This window comes from Tachyglossus aculeatus, chromosome 14 (genome assembly GCF_015852505.1).
Source record: "Tachyglossus aculeatus isolate mTacAcu1 chromosome 14, mTacAcu1.pri, whole genome shotgun sequence".
In the NCBI taxonomy this organism is placed as follows: Eukaryota; Metazoa; Chordata; class Mammalia; order Monotremata; family Tachyglossidae; genus Tachyglossus; species Tachyglossus aculeatus.
In genome coordinates, this window is record NC_052079.1 from 58,099,910 (window position 1) to 58,122,430 (window position 22,521).

General features: G+C 50.1%; 1 protein-coding gene across 1 annotated transcript in view; it reads right to left on the reverse strand.

Annotated features, from left to right (window-relative positions):
- Positions 1–22,521, reverse strand: part of FBLN1 (fibulin 1) — an 87,263-nt gene that overhangs the window by 25,935 nt on the left and 38,807 nt on the right. The window contains exons 6-14 of the mRNA XM_038756438.1: positions 22,373–22,474; positions 21,015–21,152; positions 19,996–20,133; positions 14,911–15,054; positions 12,633–12,761; positions 11,833–11,958; positions 10,538–10,657; positions 9,232–9,363; positions 8,645–8,768 (exon numbers count right to left, since the gene is read on the reverse strand). Of these exons, the coding sequence (XP_038612366.1) occupies positions 8,645–8,768; positions 9,232–9,363; positions 10,538–10,657; positions 11,833–11,958; positions 12,633–12,761; positions 14,911–15,054; positions 19,996–20,133; positions 21,015–21,152; positions 22,373–22,474 (1,153 nt within the window). The remainder of the gene's footprint in view (positions 1–8,644; positions 8,769–9,231; positions 9,364–10,537; positions 10,658–11,832; positions 11,959–12,632; positions 12,762–14,910; positions 15,055–19,995; positions 20,134–21,014; positions 21,153–22,372; positions 22,475–22,521) is intronic.

Genomic DNA, 22,521 nt, shown 5'->3' on the forward strand with positions numbered 1-22,521 from the left:
GCCTCCTCATCCTGCTCCAACTCCCTTTCTGTTCCCCTGTTCTGTTCCACTATAGGGCAATGCTGCCGGTTTTCTCTTCTAGACAATTGGTGAAGCTGTGGGAACTTTTTTTATGGTATCTCAATCAATCAACGGAATTTATTGAGTGCTTGCTATATGCAGAGCACTGTACTAAGCACTTGAGAGAGTACAGTACAACAGAGTTAGCAGACACTTTCCCTGCCATAACGAGTTCACAATCTAGAGCAAGATTGTAAAATTGCAAGATTGTACAAGAAGCATCTTGGCCTTAAGAAGCAGCATGGCCTAGTGGTTAGATCAGACACCTGGGAGTCGGAAGGTCATGGGTTCTAAACCCGGCTCTGCCACCCGTCTATTGCGTGACCTTGGGCAAGTCGCTTCACTTCTCTGTGCCTCAGTTACCTCATCTGTAAAATGGGGAATAAGACTGTGAGCCCCAAGTGGGACAGGGACTGTGTCCAACCGAATTTGCTGGTAGCCACCCCAGCGCTTCATACGGTGCCTGGCACGTCGTACGCGCTTAACAAATACCGTAATTATGATTAGAGTACTACAGTACTTGTTAAGCGCTTACTAAGTGCTGGGGTAGATGCAAGCTACCAAGGTCATACATCAGACAAGTGGTGGAGCCGGGACTAGAACCCAGAGCTTCCCGACTTCTAGGTCTGTGCTCTATCCGCTAGGCCATGCTGCTTCCCACATTGTGCTGACCTCAATTTCACTCAGTAATATTTACTGAGTGCTTAAAGTGGCCAGAGCACTGTACTAAGTGATCAGGAGAATACAACAGAAGCAATGTGGCCTCATGGATAGAGCCCAGGTCTGAGTCAGAAGGACCAGGATTCTAATCCCAGCTCCACCACTTGTCTTCTGTGTGACCATGAGCAAGCCACTTCACCTCTCTGTGCTTCCGTTACCTCATCTTTACAATGGAGATCAAGATCAGGCACCCCACGTGGGACAGAAACCGTGTCCAATCTGACTAGCTTGGATCTACCTCAGCGCTTAGAAGTTCCTGGCACATAGTAAGCACTTAACAAATACCATTAAAAAACAAAACAAAACATAGAATTAACAGACACAATCCCTTTCCACAAGGAGTTCACATCTCCTGTGAATCAAGACCTGATCCCTCCCTAGAATTGGACCCATTAGCAAACCCTCCACTGTCTCTTATTCGGAAGTACAACTCCAGTCCTGCCCCGTGCGAGGGGTTGGCAGGGGCCGAGATGGGCGTAAATCAGAGCCCGTTCCCTCCACCCCAGGCAGCCGCCGCCGAATGTACACGCCTCTCAATAAGGGGAAGATTCGGCTCAATTTAGAGCTTGGCTTTTCAGAGAGCAGAATGCACCACTCAACTACGCTAAACTTTCACCAGCGATCGTCCACTCAAACCTCCCAAGTCCAAAAGAGAGGGCGAAAGCATTTAAATCCTGAAAGCACAATCTTTCGACTAGGATTCCGCTGACCCTCTCTGCCGCTGCTTCCAACTGTGTTCAGTCAATCAGTAGTATTTGCTGAGCACCTATTGGGTGCAGAGCACCGAGCTGAGCACCGGGGAGAGTTAGAGCTAGTAGACGCAATTCCTGCCCTGAAGGACGCGATGGCCTGCTGTGTGCAGAGCACTGTGCTGAACTCCTGGGAGAATTCACTAGGGCTAGTAGACACGATCCCTGCCCTGAAGAAGGTGACAGTCTATGGTGTGCAGAGCACTGTGCTGAGCGCCTGAGGGTGTACAGATGGAGGGAGTCAGCCCGATTCCTGCCCTGGAGAACCGACCTCCTCCGCTCTGCCTGTCCTCTTGTCCCGCCCCCCCCCCCCCCAGATAACCTCTCTATAGGGACGCGTGAGCACATCTGATAAAGAACCGTGAGGCGATGGGATTCCAGACAGGCCAGCGATGGAAATGGAGAGAAGGATGAGAGAGGAGGAAGTCAAGAGAAGAGGGGCAACAATGGCGTGCGGCGAGAGAGCGGATATTGGAACTTTATTCATCGTTGGTCAGGGCGGGGGTGGGGTGGGGGACCCTAAAGGCCACGGGCAAAAAGCTCTCAGAGCTCGGGGGACACAGAGATATAGAGCTTGGAGACAAACGTGGTGACAGTTCGGTGGCGAGTGAGCTCCATCTGAACGGTCAGGAGAAGGTTCCTGGGTTCCAGGATCGGCTCGCTGAGGACCACGGTGTGGTGGCGGCCCACTTTTTGGGTGGTGAAAAATCCCTCCTCATTCCCGTCGGTGATGGACAGGGAGACAATGTCCCCCGGGACAGTGGTGGAGGGGCTCATGCGGAAAACGGTGGCCGGAACTTGGATGTTGGTGGGGAAAGAGAGGTGATAGTAGGTTATTTTCAGAGGCAGGCTCAGGCACTCCTTACTTTCATTACAAGGCAAGCGCTCACAGCGACTGCAAGAAAAGAAAGTGAGAACACAAGACAAGAGGAGGATTAGTGAACGAGCAGGAAGCCAGGCACCAGGCGGGCGCGGGTGGGCAAGGGGGGGTGCGGTTTGGGCCAGCGGGACCACAGGGGACTCTGGGGGTGGTCTACTTGGTAAGCGTTTCCCACCGGGACTCAGGGCTGCAGAAAAGCGGTCTGGCCGGTGCTCCGACCGCACAGGGGTCCCGTTCCTGCCAATATCGAGGAAGACCAGAACTTCTGCCCGCGTGCCTCCATCGAAGCCGCAGTCGTCTCTTTTCCCTCTGAGCAGGCGGAAGGTCCACCCCGGCAGAACGTTCCCTAACTCCCTGGTGGCCTTCTGGTCCTTGCCCTTGGATTAGCCGCCTTTCTTCCCCCCTCCCTCAGCCCCACAGCACTTCTGCACATCTCCACCATTTAATTATCTCTATTCACGTCCATCTCCCCCTCTAGACTGAGGGCTCCTTGTGAGCCGGGAATGTGCCTATTACGTTGTTATAGTGTACTTTCTCAAGCACTCAGGACAGTGCTCTGCACACGGGAGGCGCTCAAGAAATAGGACTGGCTAGCCGAAGTGTGGATCGGCGGCCCCCGGAGCAGGGGGAGAACCGGGTGGGAGGACGATTCCCTCCCTGCTAGTCTGTGGGGTCAGAGTTACCGAGCCTGCAGCTCTCGGGGTACAAAAGTGTCTCCACCAACCAGGCGCTGATTCATTCATTCAGTTGTATTCATTGAGCGCCTACTGTGTGCAGAGCACTGTACAAAGTGCTTGGGAAGTACAAGTCGGCAACATATAGAGACGGTCCCTACCCAACTATGGGCTCACAGTCTAGAAGCCCAATCTCGCGGGCTGGGGATTATCCAGCTCCCTTACTTCCTCTCCTCCTGCCCTCTCCCACCTTCCGAAAACTCCCCGAGCTGAGGCAGGGCCAGGGGCATGGGTGTTTGTGGGGGGACACTCAAGCCAGTCCAGGTGGGGAGGGGGGGTGTTGCAATAAGCGCTCAATACATATTATTGATTGATGGGTTGATTGGAGCCTGTTCATTCATTCATTCATTCAATCGTATTTATTGAGCGCTTACTGTGTGCAGAGCACCGTACTGAGAACTTGGGAAGTACAAGTTGGCAACATATAGAGACGGTCCCTACCCAACAGCGGGCCTTTTGGGAAACATAGGGTGGGGAAGAGGTGGAAAAGACTAGCTAAAAAAAGCTTTTCGGATTTCAGGGAACCCTACTCCTCCAGATCAACCCCAAACTCTATTTCGGGGGCTATCTGGTCACTCACAGGTGTAGCTCACACATCTCCACTGGCCCTCTTTTCCTTTTCTTCCACTCTCTTCTGTGTCACCCTGACTTGCTCCCTTTATTCATCCCCCTTCCCAACCCTGCAGCACTTATGTCCATAGCCGTAATTTACTTACATTAATGTCAGTCTCCCCCTCTAGACCGTAAACTCGTCATGGGCAGGGAATGTATCTGTTACACTGTTCTACTGTACTCTCCCAAGCGCTTAATACAGTGCTCTGCACACAGTAAATGCTCAATAAATACGATTGACTACCTGACTGACTGACCGGCCAGCAAGCCCATCCAGCCAGACCTTGGTGTCGGCTGGCTCTCGGTAGCCTCTCCGTAAAGCCCAGACAAGGGATTGTGGCAGCTTTCAAAGGAACGGGCGGGAAAACTGGGAGTATTTGGTTCTAGACTGTTAGCCCGTTGTTGGGTAGGGCCCATCTCTATATGTTGCCGACTTGTACTTCCCAAGTGCTTAGTACAGTGCTCTGCACACAGTAAGCGCTCAATAAATACGATTGAATGAATGAACGATGCACAGTGCTCTGCACCGAATGAGTGCCTAATTGCCTACTGGGTGACCTTGGGCAAGCCACTTCACTTCTTTGTGACTCAGTGTCCTCTACTGTAAAGGGGAGATTATATACCTGTTCCCCCTACTACTTAGATTGTGAGCCCCATGTGGGCAAGGACTGTGTCCACTCAATTAACTGGTCCCTACCCAGTGCTTAGAACAGAGCTTGACACAGAGTGAGCGCTTAACAAATATGATAACAGTAATAATAATAATCATAACTATGACTGCTACTACTACTTGTAATGTCACACAGAGTTAATGGGCATGGGGCTGAGCTCCTCTAAAGCTCCTCCTTTGCATGACAGAGAGGAAAGAGTCCAGGACTGGAAATCTGGAGACTCAGATTCTAATCCTGGTTCTGCCCCCGGCCTGCTGTGTGACCATGGACATGTCACAACCTTTCTGGGACTCAGTGTTCTCATTTGACAAATGGGGCGTAGGTGCCAGTTCTCCTCACTCCTTAGATGGTGAGCTCCTTGTGGGATAAGGGCCGTGTCAGAACGGGGGCAACCAGTGTTCCCTCTGCAGCCCACGGCAAGTACAATTAGAGTTTCCACATCAACCTTCAGCAGGTACATCTGGCATTCTCACATTGGCCCGGGGCGATTACATCCAGCATCCCCTTGTTGGTCCACAACAGGTACATTCACTCTTCCCACATTGGCCCATAACAGGTACACCCCACATTCCCACATTAGCCCACAGCAGGTATCCCCAGCATTCCCACATCGGCCCACGGCAGGAACACCCAGCATTCCCACATTGGCCCTCAACAGGTACATCCAGTGTTCCTGGATTGGCCCACACCTGGTACACCCGATGTTCTCACATCACCCCACAAATAGGTACACCCATAGTTCCCACATCGGCCCGCAAGAGGTATGCACTGCGTACCCGCGTCGGCCCACAGGAGATGCACCCAGGGTGCCACTCTAGAACCCACCGAAATCCTTTTTTTAAAGATATTTTTTAAGTGGTTACTACGTGCCAAGCACCGTACTAAGCACTGGGGTAGATACGAGCCAATCAGGTTGGACACCATCCACGTCCCAAATGGGGTTCACAGTCTGAATCCCCCCATTTTACAGATGAGGGAACTGAGGCATAGAGAAGTGAAGATCACACAGCGGATAAGTGGCAAAGCTAGGATGAGAACCCAGGTCCTTCCGACTCTCATGCTCTATCCACTCGGCGTCCCTGTTTTTCCCAAATAAAAAGGAGAGGGGAACCCGAGGGCATGAAATGCCCTCATCTTGAGCCCTCTGCCTGGTTTCCTTTCCTTGCACACCAACTTCTCTTAAGATGGGGGCCAGCGGGCTGACGGAAGGCATTCCTGCATTCCCCCTCTTCTCCTGTCTCCTGAGGAGCTGAGCCAACGACACATTAGAAAGAGCTCCCAACCCAAGGCATTCCTACAGAGCTCCAATTCTTCCTCATTTTAGGCTCCCTGCCCCCTGTGAGGTCAGCAGAGGAAGTGACTCATTGTCATTATAACCTATGCCAAACCTGAGGCCCAGAGAGGTTAAGTGGCTGGCCCTAGGTCAACCAGCAAGCATGAAGCAGAGCTAGAACAAGAACCCAGGCCTCCTGCCTCCCGACGAGCTGTCCACTAGACCACACTACCTTCCCCGCAAGTCTCTTCGAGAGGGATGATGGTCACAGGAGAAGTTTCTTTCCTTCCTGGGATCAGCTAGATCATCAGATTATTATCATTATTATTATTGTTATTAGTAGCAGTAATAGCAGTAGTAGTAGTAGAATTAATTATTATTACTATAGCATTTATTAAGCACTTTCTATTCATCCAGCACTGTTCTGAGCACTGGGGTAGATACAACCCCATCTCAGGCAGCAGGAAGGGACATGTTTTCAAACCCCCAGCTCTCCCTGGAACCCCTTAAATGCTTCCTCTCTGTGGGCAGGAGGAAACGGCCCCAGAGGGACTGGATGATAAAAATAATGTTGATATTCGTTAAGCGTTTACTATGTGCAGACGCTGACCTAAGCGCTCGGGTGGATACAAGCAAATCAAGTTGGACACAGTCCCTGTCCCATGTGGGGATCTCAGTTTCAATCCCCATTTTCCAGATGAGGTAACCGAGGCCCAGAGAAGTGAAGTTACTTGACCACAGTTACCCAGTAGACAAGTGGCAGAGTCAGGATTAGAACCCATGACCTTCTGACTCCTAGGCCTGTGCTCTATCCACTAGGCCACGCTGCTTCTCATGGCTTAGTGGTCATATCAGCTACTAGCTATGGCCAGACCAAGGGCCATGAACTCCAGTCCCACTGGCCCCTCTGCCGTGCCCACCATACCCGCCACGCAAACCACTTCTCCAAGGGTTGGATGGATGCTCCAATGCCCTGGCACAAAGTTCTACCCAAGGCTGACCAATTGATTGATTCGGTTCACAAACCTACGTGAGGCAGAACTGGCTTTTTCCGTGAGAACAGCCGTCCCTCCTGGTACGGTGGTGGTATTTGTTAAGTGTTTACTATGTGCCAGGCACCGTACTAAGCGCTGAGGCACAGCCAAGCTAATCAGGTTGGACAAAGTCCCTGTCCCACACGGGGCTTCCAGTCTTAATCCCTATTTTACAGAGGAGGAAACTGAGGGCCAGAGAAGTGAAGTGACTTGTCAATGTCACCCGGCAGGCACAATGGCAGAGCTGGGATTAGAACCCAGGTCCTTCTGACACCCAGGCCTGTTCTCTAATCACTAGACCATCCTGTTGGGATCTCCCCCATCCCCGGGGCTGCGGTGCTGTTGAGTACCAGATGCGGCTTCCAAGCGGGAAAGGAATCGGATGGAGAAGATGTGGCAGTCACGTGACACCGCCACCTTTCAGGGTCACCGGTCAGCCTCCTCGGGCACATTGCCCGGGGATCCTTTAATGTGTCGGAGACGTTAACCAGCTGGTTTTGGATCTCCTTGAATTGTTGTCTTTTGTGCACTGATTTAGGGAGGGTCAGTGTCCTGTGCTCAGCAGAGCTGTCAAAATACAAAGCTCATGCCTGATGCACAGAACGAGGGGAGGGGGAAAAAACCCCGGACACAGCTAGGCACAGTCTGGGCTAACGCCTCTTGCCCCGAGGATTTCTCCCTTTGGCTTTGTGGCTGGAAAACACATTGGATTTGAACATCACACTAATACACCCCAATCTTTTTCAAGCCCCAGGGAAAGCCAGGCCCAATTAAGGGGTCTCAGTGAGGGAATTCCAAATGAGAGGCGGCGGGAAAACCGAGTGTAGTTTCTCAGCTGCTCAGAGATGAAGACCGATGTGAAAAGCCCACGGAGAGATCACACAACCTCCCTGCAGTCATTTAGGGGGTACCCCCAGCTTTCAACCGACTAGGGGATGGGAGGGAAACAAACTCCTTGGCGAAAAAGAAGAACAGGTTTAAGAAGAGTGAAGAACGCAATATAGACAGATCCTGGGGAAAAGAGTGATAGCAAACAGCAGACAAAGCTAGAGAAGGAAGCCATGGGTCCCTCAACCAGTCAACTCTAGCTACGCCACTGATTAGCTAAGAACCACCGTAGCTGACGTGCAGAAAACGTTATTACCTGCTAAAATAATAATAATAGCAATTCCAGTACTTGTTAAGTGCTTACTATGTGCCAAGCACTGTTCTAAGTGCTGGAGTAGATACAAGTTCATCAGGTTGGACACAGTCCCTGCCCAACTTGGGGTTCACAGTCTCAATTCCCATTTTACAGAGGAGGTAACTGAGGCCCAGAGCAGTGAAGTGACATACCCAAGGTCACACAGCAGACAAGGGGTGGAGTCGGGATTAGAACCCATGACCTTCTGACTCCTAGGCCTGGGCTCTATCCACTACACCATGAAATGTCGGGCACATATCAGGGCTGAGGTTGGGAGAAGCAGAGTCCGAATAGTCCCTTCCCTCCCACCCAGCAGAAAAGTGGCAGAGGCAGGATTAGAACCCAGGCCCTTCTGACTCCCAGGTTAGTTATGTTATGGTCATAACCAAGTTGTGACAAGCCGTGGGCCCCATGACAAGTTTCTGGGACCCTTTTTTTTGTTTCATTTTATTTTCTTAATGGTATTCGTTAAGCGCTTACTTTATGCTGGGTGCCATTGTAAGTGCTGGGGAAGATAGAAGCTAATCAGGCTGGGCCCATTCCATGTCCCACGTGGGGCTCACAGTCTTCATTCCCATTTTACAGGTGAGGAAACTGAGGCCCAGAGAAGCGAGGTGACTTGCCCCAGGTCACGCAGCAGAGAAGAGACGGAGCAGGGCTACCGGCCACCGACCACACCGGCTGAGGGCGAAGCCTTCAGGGCACACGTTCGGGCTCTGCCTACTTACGAGTCCGAAGACCGGCGGTAGTTTTCCGGGCACTGGAAGGAGAGGCAGCGGAAAGACCCCTGGACATTGAAGCAGGTCTCGTTGACGGAGCAGTTGTGGATTCCGGTGACACACTCGTTGATATCTGGAAGAGGACGTCCGAAATGGAGCGGTGAGGAATGGGGAATGGCACCCCAATGAGCAGAGATGCAAAATTCTTCCCCCATGTTTGACCTACATATGGCCTGTGACCCCAGGAGCTGCTTAACCAGAGGAATCTAGACTTTCCCCACGAGGGAGAATTTAATCAATTAATTGTATTTACAGTGCTGAGCATGTGGGAGAGTCCCCAATAGTAAAGACAATTCCTGCCTTCAAGAAGATTACAGACTGAGTGCAGAGCACTGTGCTGACCACTTGGGAGAGTCCCCGAGAGTTAGTAGACATGATTCCTGCCTTCCAGAAGCTCATGGTCTACCACTTAACTAAGCACTAAGCAACTGGGAGAGGACGACCTGGTTCCCCGCTCTCAAGGAGAACTTCCAAGGAGTCTTCCCAAGCTTTCCCGCTGCCCCTCTCCGCGCCCTCCAATGCCCAACTCTCCTCACCTTGGCAGTTGCGTCCATTAGGGGCCAATCTGTATCCCGAAGGTGGGCAGGTGCATTGGAAGCTCCCAGGGACGTTGATGCAGTGGTAGGAGCAGATGTGCCCACCCGTGGGGAGCGCGCACTCGTCGATATCTGCAAAAGCCAGAGGTCAGTCCTATTTACTGACCGCTCACTGTGGACTAAGTGCTTGGGAGAGTCCAATATGACAATGTAACAGACCCATTTCCTGCCCACAATGATCTTACAATCTAGAGGGGGAGACACACATTCTTCATTCATTCAATTGCATGTATTGAGTGCTCACTGTGTGCAAAGCACTGTACTGAGGGTTTGGGAGAGTACAATAGAATAATAAATGTACACATTCCCTGCCCACAACAAGCTTACTTTCTACGGGGAGAGTCAGGCATTAATATAAATAAATAACTGATGGATATGGACATGAGTTCTGTGGGGCTGGGAAGGGGGGATGAATAGAGGAAGCGAGTCAGGGTGACGCGGAAGGGAGTGGGAGAAGAGGAAAGGGGAGCTTAGTCAGGGAAGGCCTCTTGGAGGAGATGGGCCTTTAGTAAGTCTTTGAAGGGAGACGGGGAGAGTAATTGTCTGGGTGTTCCAGGCCAGAGGCAGGACATGTGCGGTGAGAGAGACGAGATCGAGGCACTGTGAGAAGATTGGCATTAATGGAGTGGAGTGTGCGGGCTGGGATGTAGTAGGAGAGCAGTGAGGGGGGATAGAAGGAGACAAAGTTGATTGAGGGATTTAAAGCTAATGGTGAGGAGTTTCCGTCTGATGCGGAGGTGAGTGGGCAACTACCAGAGGTTCTTGAGGAGTGCGGAAACAGGGCGTAAATATTTCTGCAGAAAAATGGTCTGGGCAGCTGAGTGAAGTATGGACTGGAGTAGGGAAAGTCAGGAGGCAGGGAGGTCAGCAAGGTGGCTGATGCAGTAATCCAGGCGGGATTTACAGATTGGTTACTGAGGCCCAGAAAAGTGAAGTGACTTGCCCAGGGTCACACGGCAGATAAGTGGCAGAGCCGGGATTAGAATCCAGGCCCTCTGACTCCCAGACCTGGACTCTTTCCGCTAAACCACGCTGCTTCCCTCATCTTCTTGTTAAACCGGGACCTTGGGGAGTCATATCCTTGCATCATCTTTGCCAAACAATCTGGTTTCCAGCAAACTACAGTCCTGCCATTCTCCCACCCGGCACTTTCCCTTCGTCGAAGGGTGAGAGGAATCAGAGAGGAGACAGCTAGGCTGTCGCGACTTCTGCTCCGTCGTAACCGACTTGTCGGCCCACTGCTTACCTTCACAGGTCACTCCATCCACGTCGCTCAGCTGGTAGCCCCGGCGACAGTAGCACTGGTAGGAGCCAAAAACGTTGGCACATTCTTGGCTGCAGGGACTGCTGTCACACTCGTTCAAATCTAAAGGCAAAAAAATTCTTTTTAGGTGTCAAATAATTATGATAATTTTAATTATTTGTTAACCACTTACTATGTTCTGCACTAAGGGCAGGGGTAGATACAAGGTAATCAGGAAGGACAGAGTCCAGTGGTAAGGACGGGCACTGCCCGCTGTCCATCAGAACCTCAGTCCCACCCGCAGGACCAGTCATTACAGTACCTCCTCTGCCCATTGTGACCTTCTAGACTGTAAGCTTGTTGTGGGCAGGGAATAATAATAATAATGATGATGACATTTATTAAGCACTTATTACGTGCAAAGCACTGTTCTAAGCACTGGGGAGGTTACAAGGTGATCAGGTTGTCCCACGGGGGGGCTCACAGTCTTAATCCCCATTTTACAGATGAGGTAACTGAGGCACAGAGAAGTGAAGTGACTTGCCCAAATTCACACAGCTGACAAGTGGCGGAGCCGGGTTTTGAACCCATGACCTCTGAATGCATCTGTTCATTATTCTATTGTATTCTTCCAAGCACTTAGTACAAGAAGCAGCATGGCTCAGTGGAAAGAACATGGGCTTTGGAGTCAGAGGTCATAGGTTCAAATCCTGGCTCTGCCAATTGTCAGTTGTGTGACTTTGGGCAAGTCACTTAACTTCTCTGGGCCTCAGTTACCTCACCTGTAAAATGGGGATTAAGACTGTGAGCTCCCCGTGGGACAACCTGATCACCTTGTGACCTCCCCAGTGCTTAGAACAGTGCTTTGCATAGTAAGTGCTTAATAAATGCCATTATTATTATTATTATTATTATTTGCACACAGTCAGCACTCAATGAATACAATAGAATGACTGAATGAAAAGCCGGGATTCAGCCGGGCATCTGTCCAGCCTGGAAGCAGGAGGACTGGCCCGAATGAACATCCCAGTGCTGAGATTCCCCGTCCTTCACATTTCCATTTGGGAAAGTGAATGGGGAATGCGACTGCTTATGGTTCTTTTGTACTCCCCCAAATGCTTAGTACAGTGCTTTGCATGCAGAAAGTGCTCAATAAATACAATTGAATGGAATGAATGAAAACCAACTAAAGTCACTCAGTCGGGTGACCTGTCCCTGGAATAGCGACTCCCTCATTTCCGGGGAACCCCTCTGTGGCCGCCAGGGCCGTAGTGACCGCCGTGATGGCCGGGGCCTACCTTCACAGGAGCGGCCATCCGAGGACAGCTTGAAGCCCACTGTGCAGCTGCAATAGTAGGAACCGGGAGTGTTCTCGCACTTGTGGCCGCAGAGCCGGCCCGGGTAGCGCCGGCACTCGTTCACGTCTGCGGGGAGGAAAGCGTCGGATGACGGTCAGCACCGAGGCCCCCTCCGGGGCCCAGACGGTCTGGTCCCGGGTTTCCCAGATGCCTTTACCCTCACTAGCTCTAGGGAGTCCTTAGCCTCGGGTGCTGATGGGGAGAGAGGCCGAAGATCACATGGCTTGCGGGAAGAGCGGTAAAATGGGCACTCGGGTTCTAATTCTGGCCGCTACCGCAGGTGCTGTGTGACTTTAGGTAGGTCATGAAACCTCTCTGGGCCTCGGTTCTGAGCCTCACCTAGGGAATGGGGATAAAATCACTGGTCTTTCCCCCTCACAGGCTGTGAGTTCCCTGGGGGAGCCCAATCTACTTTCCTTGTAATAGTCCAGCTCCTATTCCAGTGTTTTGGCATGGAAAGCAGTTAATAAATACTGGAATAATTATTACTATTAGTCATTACCTTTGCTAATCATTACGACTTCAGGAAGAAGATCTGATGAAGTACTGGTCTTACATCCTTAAACTGGAAAAGGTTTTGGTTAAGCTCCCTCTAGACTGGAGGACTATGTCCTACCTGATTAGCTTGTGTCTACCCCAGCGCTTAGCACAGTGCATGGCACATAGCAGGCGCTTAACAAATACATTAAAAAAAATCCAAAAGAACATCATCAGATGAGCAGACTGACGAAGACACCTACCGACACAGGTCCGGCTAATTCCGTCGAAGTAGTAACCAGTCCGGCACTCACAGCGGAAACTCCCAGGGGAATTATGACATTTATGACCTTCGCCGCAAGGTTCAGCCGGCGGAGAGCACTCGTCCACATCTGCAGAAGGGGAAACGTCACTTGAGAGAGCCGCCACCCCTACCGGCACCCGGGTCGTCGCCAACTAGAACCAGGGTGGCCGCCGTCGGCACTCCGAGATGCCACACGGAGAGGCCCGGGGGATGAAACACACCCTGCCGGGCCCACCGCTACCGCACGTAATGACCTCACACGTGCCCTATCTGATGGGAGTTCACTACTCATCGGAACCGAGGGCGGGTCAAAACAGTCCCCCCAGCCCATCTCCCTCGGTCTAGAGCCACGCGCTCCCCTCCCCTGTGATGCAGCTTCCGAGGCCCAGGACCCAGAGGCTTGCCAAGGAGGGCCGGGTGTTGAAGAGAAGAACCCTGGACAGGAAAACATCTGGAATCAGTTTTGGCCGAGTCACGGGAAGTAACGCTTTGGTACAGAACGGTGGTTGGCATGTAGTAAGCACTTAACAAGTTCCATACTTATTGTTATTATGTCATTAACGACAGGTGTGTTCGGGTGTCCAGCTACAGACGGGGCTCCCAGAGGGCATTTGGAACATTTCCAGAATGTTGGAGGGCTTCCTGGGAGAGACGGGCCTGCAGGCTTGTTTTGGCCTGAACTAACCCTGGGGCAAAGAGGGGATTTGATAGTCACCCCACCCTCAACCCCACAGCACTTATGGGGACAGATCGGTAAATCACATAATTATAAATTATTCATATTTTATGTCTGTCTCCCCATCTAGACTGAAAGCTCGTTGGAGGCAGGGAATGTGTCTGCCAACTCTGTTGCACTGTTCTCTCCAAAGTGCTTAGTACAGTGCTCTGCACACAGTAAGCATTCAATAAATACCCCCAATGGATCGATCGATGGTGGTCATCATCATCAATCATATTTATTGAGCGCTTACTGTGTGCAGAGCACTGTACTAAGCGCTTGGGAAGTACAAATTGGCAACATATAGAGACAGTCCCTACCCAACAGTGGGCACACAGTCTAAAAGGGGAGACAAAACCAAACATACTAACAAAATAAAATAAATAGAATAGCTATGTACAAGTAAAATAAATAAATAAATAGAGTAATAAATATGTACAAACATATATACAGGTCCCCGGAAGGCCATCTTTAAATTGGAAGGGGACATTTTTAGCTCTTTTCTCACCCAGAGTTCTAGACTCTGACGAAGAGGAGCACTCTGGTAGTGGGAGGGGGCTGTTTGGGGTCCTAGAAGGGGCGTCCAAGGACCCAACTAACTCTACCCCCATCATCATCATCAATCGTATTTATTGAGCGCTTACTATGTGCAGAGCACTTTACTAAGCGCTTGGGAAGTACAAATTGGCAACACATAGAGACAGTCCCTACCCAACAGTGGGCTCACAGTCTAAAAGACTACCTACCCCCAGCAGCTCTGCATCTCCAGGCAGGAGGCAGGCTAAGGTCAGAAGGGTGAGGGTAGGGCACACGGCCCCTACTTCAGCCACGGAATGGAAGGAGGAGTGGAGAGAAGCAGTGTGGCCTAGTGGAAAGAGCATGGGCCTGAGAGTCATGTGACCTAGGGAAAGTCAATTAACTTCTCTGTGCCTCAGTTCCCTCATGTGCAACATGGGGACTCAATACCTGTTCTCTCTCCCACTTAGATCGTGAGCCCCACATGGGACCTGATGACTTTGTACAGGCCTGGGAGTCAGAAGGTCATGGATTCTAATCCCGCTCCACTATTTGTCTACCGTGTGACCTTGGGCAAGTCACTTTACTTCTCTGTGCATCATTTACCTCATCTGTAAAATGGGGATTGAGACTGTGAACCCCACATGGGACAGGGACTATGTCCAACCTGATCTGCTTGTATCCACCCCAGTGCTTAGTACAGTGCCTGGCAGACAGTAAGCACTAGAAGAAGAAGGAAGAAGAAGAGGAAGAAATGTGTGTGTATATATGTGTAAGGGAGAGAATATAAACTTCCACACTGACATTTCCCTCTGCGGAAGCATCGTAAGTAAAAAATTCCTAGGGGCTTTATGTAGCAGGAAAGAACAGATGTCAATGACAGTAAAGAATTCACTTTGTTTTCCTGTTCCCCACCACCCTCTGCGGGAATCCCCCCCCATCCCAACTTCCCCACCCCACTCCGCAGGACATAAGGGCAAACTGGAGGATTCCTCATACCAACCTACGCAACGCGTTCCTTCCTCATTGAGGTGATAGCCCCGCCCACAGTTAGGCACGTTTTTCTGGCACGTGTAGGAACCTTCCGTGTTGATGCACGTCTGCCCGACGGGGCACGGGGCACTGGTGCTTAGGCACTCATTGATATCTACGACCGGAAGAAAGGAAGACTTCATCAGCTGGGACGGAACACCCGGAAGAGATTAGAGAGGCCCAATCCCCCTGGAGGATCCATTCGTCCTCGCTAAATCCGCTCCAAAAGTTGGGCAGCTCTCTGTGACGGTGCTAATCAGGATGGAGCTGTGTGTAGAGCACTGAGCTGAGCACCGGACCACTCTCCGTGCTGCACTACCCACTCGGAGCCTGATGAAGACCAATCATGGTGGTCCTGACTGTGTGCTCAGCACTGTGCTAAACCCAGGGATATAAACAGATCTGACCCAGACCTTCACGGCAGGCAGAGAACATATCTACCAACTCTGTGATACTGTCTTCTCCCAAGCGCTCCGTACAGTGCTTTGCACATGGTATGTGCTCAGTAAATACCATTGATTGACTGATTGATTGTGAGCCGGTCCCACACAGAGCCAGCATTCTTCCTACTAGAAGTGGCGGCTTAAAAACTTGGACAGTTACTACTTCACCTAGGAGATTTCTGAACTCCCCTTTATCCACTGTGTTGGATGGTGGGGGGCGGAAGCAAAGAGCTTGGCTCTAGTACCTGTACCCGTCTCTCTTAGGTGAGGGGAGGGAAGAGAAGCAGAAGACAATAGAAATAAATAAAACAAAGAAAAAAGGGAGTAATTCATTTATATTGATCTCTGTCTCCCCCTCTAGACTGACCATTTATTGTGGGCAACTTGTGGTATTGTACTCTCCCAACCGCTTAGTACACTGTCAGTGGAATTTGAGCTCTTACTGTGTGCACTGCACTCCACCTTTATTTCATCTTTTTTTGAGTATGAAGGCCAACCTTCAATATATGTATGCATATATGTACGTATGCATGCATGTACTTATACACATAGCTGTTCTTCTAGCACACACATTTCTTCTACCCAGGTTTTGATTCCCATTTTCATGGTCTTTCTTTAAAACTTTTTTCCCCCTACACATTAGCACATTAGCATCACCATTTCTGGGTCAAACCCTTGATCCCTCCCTTGTCCAGGATTCTGTCTCCATGGCAACCCCCCCCCCCACCCATCATCCTTCCCTTTACATTCCGTAACCTTTTCTGGATCTCTCCCACATGAAAGTATTCAAATTCCTCTTAAGCCTACAAATCAATTCTTCCCATCCCCGTTCACGGGGTAATGCAATTCATCAGTTTCTCCCAGACTGGGCAGAGATATATTTCCTTTGGTTTGTTCTGAGCCTGCCACTCTCCAGCTTAACTGAGTGTCCCTTGTCCTGGTTAAGACACCTATGGCGCTTGAACCACAATTCCATGTTTGTCCTGAATGCCCCCATCCTAATTGGGCATTTCTCCTCTCTCTCCATTTTGCTGTTTGAAAATGAACCTGTCAGTAAACCTGCATTTACTGGCCACTGGAGTGCTTCAGTGCTGATGTAAAACTCACTTTTTCCCTTTTCTTCTGCCCCTACATAGTACAGTCTGTTCTCCCGGCAGTTGCTCCATTGATTAAAATTGCAAGGAGCAAAGTAGACCAGTGCAGCATGTCTTTGGAGATCTCTTCCATTTTAATGGTCAATCCTATCCCTTGCCAGACTCTACTCGGCTGTATCACCTAGCACTCTTTGCGGGAGCAAGGGAAATTCCATGTCAATCCGTCAGTGGTATTCACTGAGTGCTTATTATGTGCAGAGCATTGTACTGAGTGATTGAGAGAGCATATAAGTCCTCTAGACTGAAAGCTCGTTATGGACAGGGAATGTATCTGTTATATTGCTACAGTGTACTCTCCCAAGAGCTGAGTACAGTGCTCTGCACACAGTAAGTGCTCAATAAATATGATTGACTGACTGGCTGAACAGAGTTGGTAGACATGCCCCCTGCTCAAGACGAGTTTATACCTTTCCACTATCAATCAACCAATGGTATTTATTGAGTGCTTACTGTGTGCAAAGCACTGCACTGAGTGCTTGGGAGAGGGTATTCTGTGATAGAGTTAGTAGATATGATCCCTGCCCTCAAGGAGCTTACAGTCTAGATGGGAAGATAGAGTCCATCTAGCTGAGAAGCAGTATGGCCTAGTGGATAGAGAACAGTCCTGGGAGTCCAAAGGACCTGGGTTCTGGTCCCGGCTCCGTCACTTATCTGCAGTATGCCCTTGGGGAAGTCAGTTCACTTCTCTGGGCCTCAGTTGCCTCAGCTGTAAAATGGGGATTAAGATTTGAGAGCCCCGTGTGGGATAGGGACTGTGTCCAACCTGATATGCTCGTATCCACCCCAGCACTGAACAGTGCCTGCCACACAGCAGGTGCTTAACAAAAGCTACAATTATTATTATTATTATTATTCTAAGCCTTGTACTAAGTCATACTGATGCTGGCCCAGTTATACTAAGCTTTCTGCAGGCCTTGTCATCTTAGACCCCAACTCATTGCAAACCTGACCTTCCTTTAGCCTTTTTCAGCTAAACTTCCACTCCACCAGGAATTGAAAGGGTCTCAGATCAGCATTTTGCTGAGACATTCTCTACCCTCAGCCAAGTCACAGCAACAGGAAAAGTTCAGGGTCCCTTCTGGCTTGAGGATGAATAAATCTACATTTGGAGAATAAGAATTAAGATTCTCACCCACGTATGCAGCCATTCTAAATGGGGTGAGAATTCCACTGTTTGGGCCTGAGGGGCAAGGAGGCATAAAAATGGATTCCTATGCCAAAATATTGAGAAGCAATGTGGTCCAGCGGATAGAGCATGGGCTTGGGAGAAGAAACTGGGTTCTAATCCCAACTCCACCACTTGTCTGCCATGTGACCTTGGGCAAGGCACTTCACTTCTCTGGGCCTCAGTTACCTCACCCATAAAATGGGGACTGTGAGTCCATGTGGAGCTTCTTTTTATCCTAGCACTTAGTACAGTGCCTGGAACATGATAAGAGCTTAACAAATACCATAAAAAAGGATTAAAAGACCAACTTCATCCAAGATCCATGGTTGAAAATTATCTAGGGGACTATTACTTGGGGCTTTCATAGGAAAGGTCCTCTAGACTGGAAGCTTGTTATGGGCAGGGACCATGTCTACTGACTCTGTTGTACTGTAGTCTCCCAAACACTAGTACAGGGCTCTGCACACAGTAAGCTCAATAAATACCACCGATGAAAGGCCCCAGAAAGTCAAGATGCTACTGTTGCTATGGTAACATGATGTCACTGATCCAAGATGATGATTCCTGTGAGGTGAATGGAGGCTCAAGGTGGCAGGGAGGGAAAGGCAGACAGAGGATGTCTGGAGTTAGGTACCAATCTCACATCGGAACCACTGGTAAACTTAGAACACGGTTCTCTTGGAAGATATAAAATGTCCGTGATGCCTGGGCGGAGGAAGCAGAACGGTCTAGTGGAAAGAGCCCAGGGCTGAGAGTCAGGGAACCTGGGTTCTAATCCCGGATCCATCACTTGCTTGCTGAGTGACCTTGGGCAAGTCACTTCACTTCTCTGTGCCTCAGTTTCCTCAACTGTAAAATGAGATTTTGATCCCCATTCTCCCTCCTCCTTCTTAGATTGTGAGTCCCATCTGGGACAGGAGCTGTGTTGAATGTGATTAACTTGTATCTACCCCAGTACATACAACAGTGCTTGACACATAGTAAGGGCTTAATGAATACCATCATTAATTAATTAAGGAAGAGATCCTGGTGTTTTTATATCTCTAGCTGGTTTCTGCTCAATTCATCATTGTTTGTCTTGCTTAACTGCTCCCTGGCTTCCCTTTTTTATTCTGACAGAGAACTGGACCTTGATTCTACTTTGTCTTATTCCCATCTATCCACCTCAGCCCTAAAAGTGCCCTCCCAGAACACTGACTTACCTACTTCAGTGCTTAACTACTCACAACCACTCACATCTCCTTCTTCCTCCTACCTGAAAACTCTTTTAATGCCTGCCTCTCCTGCTAGATTGCAAGCCCCTTGAGAACAGGGATCGTGTCAAACTCGATTGTACTCTCCCAAGTGCTTCGAACAGTGCTCTGTTCACAATTGACTTAAGTTCCTTGAAGTCTTCTTTTTTATGGTGTTGTCTGTTAAGCGTTTACTATCTGTGGGACCCTGATTTAAGCACTGAGGTAGATACAAGTTAATCAGGCCAGACACAGTCTCTATCCCAACCTAAGTATGAGGGAGAACGGATATTGAATCACCATTTTTCAGTTGAGGAAACTGAGGCACAGAGAAGTGATGTGACTTGCCCAAGATCACAGAGCAGGCAAAGATGTGGAGTCAGGATTAGAACCCAGGTCCTCTGGCTCCTAGGCCCAGGCTTTATCCACTATGCCATGCTGCTTCCCTATACCCTCCCAAACAATGAGCGCAGCAGAACTCAGTATATTCGATTCCACTCATTCCTCTATCCCTAATCTATTTTAACGTCTGTCTCCCCCTCTAGACAGTAAGCATCTTATGGGCAGGAATCATTTAATAATAATAACAATAATAATGGCATTTATTAAGTGCTTACTATGTGCAAAGCACTGTTCTAAGCCCTGGGGAGGTTACAAGGTGATCAGGTTGTCCCACGTGGGGCTCACAGTCTTAACCCCCATTTTACAGATGAGGTAACTGAGGCACAGAGAAGTTAAGTGACTTGCCCAAAGTCACACAGCTGACAATTGGCAGAGCCGGGATTTGAATCCATGAACTCTGACTCCAAAGCCCGGGCTCTTTCTGGTGAGCCAAGCTGCTTCTCTAAGCTACCGACTCTGTTGTTTTTGTACTTTCCAGAGCACTTAGTACATTGCCCTGCACAGAGTAACAGCTCAATAAATACCATTGATGAAGTGATGGGGAGCAAAAAGAGCTCCCCTTCTATACGTGGCAGTGAACAACCGAGAGAAACAACTGGCTCCCCGGCTGTCCTAGATACCACTCAGGGTCGGCTGTCGGTACAGAGGGCGTCTTACCGATACAGCTGCCTACAGCTTCTTGTATAAAACCAGTCCTGCACTGCTGCTTGGGTCGGCAGCGGAAAGATCCCGGCGTATTCTGACAGATAAAATCGGAGGGGCAGTTATGAATACCAGTCTCACATTCGTCAATATCTGGTACGTCACAAAAAAAGAAATGGTTAGCAAGAGTCCGGCTCCAAGCGTCTCACTTCACTTAAAGCACAAGAGAGTTCAAAATCAGCATGTTCTGGACTGACTTAAAATAAGCTGCAGGGGTGGGGGTGGGGGTGGGGGCATTTCAAAATGCTAATTTAAACTCCTGCCTTGACCTCAGTTCAATGGTTTTTCTTCCATTCATTCATTCATTCATTCCACCCCTAGCCTCCATATCCCCAAGGGGTATACTGGCTATACCCCCGACTTGAATTCACATTCAACTGCCTGGGGTCTCTACGGCACTGTCATAGTACAAACTACACAGTAAACCCTGCCACGGTGGAGTGTTTGAGCGGACAAAACCCATGGCCCCTAAACTACTTTAGTCCAGCTATTTTCCCCCGATCGGTTCCCTCTTTCAGAAAATGTAAAGCCCCAGTGCCTAAAGTTATCTGCAAAGATCTCCACCCATAGGGGAAGGGGCAGGGCAAAATTTGTTGTGCAGCTTATCTATCTGGGCAAAGCCCACCCAGCCCAAAATGCATTCTGCTTTAATCCAGTTGAAGGAACAAGCTTACGTCTGTCTTTCTTTTAGAAAGAGGTGGCACAAGTACGATTTTCTTGTAAAGCACTCGCACAGCGGCTAAAATCTACCCCAGCACCCATTTCAGTGGCAGTGCCTGGCGGACTGGGTTTTAAGGGACCCTGGGATTGTGCCCGGTAGACAGGGTTTTAGGGGGCTCTGCCCCATGGCAATACACAATCCTCCCTGCTACAGACATGACATCCCCAGAACAGAGACTGGGCTATGATTCCCTTCTTTCTCAGGTCCCTGAGTTCCACGCAGGATGGTCTGTTCCCCGTGAGATGGTCTCTACCTCTGCAGGTGTTGTCGTCCATTAGCTCATAGCCAGTTCCACAACTGCTCTCTCGCTGACAGCGGAAAGATCCCAACGTGTTAATGCAAATCTCTCCGATCCGACAGCTGTGCGTCCCGCTGATACACTCGTTGATGTCTAGGGGCGGCCAAAAACAAGAAGTCCAACTCATCATCCGGAAATGGAAGAAAAATTAGCACAGGATGGGATCTCAGTGGGGGCCCGAGAGTGAAGCCCATTTGGGATAAGCACTGCTCCCAACCTGATGATCTTGCATCTACCCCAGCACTTAATGCTGTGTGTTTGTTTATTTCAGTGGCATTTGTTTAGCACTTACTATGTGCCAGGCACTATTCTAAGCAGTGGGGTAGATACAAGTTAACCAATGTGGACACAGTTCATGTCCCATATTTTACAGCTCTCAAACCCCATTTTATAAATGAGGGAATTGAGGGCCAGAGAAGAGAAGTGACTTGCCCAAGGTCACACAGCAGACAAGTGGCAGATCAGGATTAGAACTCAGTTCCTTCCAACTCCCAGCCTATGCTCTATCCACTAGGCCATGCTGCTTCTCAGTGCTTGGCACAAAGCGCTTAACTAGTATCACCATGATGAGTGAGCCCTTGTTGCTTTTCTCTCTCTTTACTAAAGATGTAGCCAAGCTGGAGGTTGCCTTGTTGGGTGGAAGAGTCCAGAAGTCCCTCCTTCAGACCTTCAGCTTTGTGGAGAGCCCACAAGTCAGAGATGGAACCGGTCCGGCTAGCAGATTTCCTGACCCATTCCGGGAGTCTCTGGGAGCAGGTGGGGAGTTCTGCCTGAATTCGGACTCCCCCAGGCCCCGTTCTTGGGGTTCGGACCCACCTGTTTCCAGGGAACTACAGCCAGACTCTCCTAGGAGATGGGGTGGGCGAGGGAGGGTCCAGAACTGGGCCTCACCTCCCCGGACAGCCTCTTGTTTGGGATGGCGGCTTCCCTTCTCCCACTGCTCCCCGACCCCGGGTTTGCTGCCCTCTCCAACGGACCACCCCAGCCAGGTTTAGGTAAAATCTTTCTTCTCCCAACTCCGGAAGGGGGACGGCAGCTGGACCAGAGTCAGAGCTGAGAGTGACTCCATCTCCTTGTGCCTCAGGCCCCACATCCCCTCTTGGAGCAGCAAGGGGCTTCAACCATTATCACCCTCCCCTGGTCCCCATAATTCACTAGCCTGTGTCTCCCATGCTCTCCACTGGAGCAGCAAGGGGCTCCATTCATTTCTTCTGCCCCCCAATAACCATGAACTGTCCCCAGCCCCTATGTCCTCCCAGGAACAGTGAGCATCTCTCTGCCCCACAAGAGGAAGCATCATTTGGCTAGTTTACCTTCGCAGGAGACCTGGTCCGGGAGAAGCTGATAGCCAACAAAGCAGGAGCAGACCACGGCGCTTCCCGTGTCCCCACACTGCTGCTTGCAGGGACCACCTCCTGGAGAGAGAACAGGGGGCCAAGGGGCCAAGGGGCCGGGGATCGGC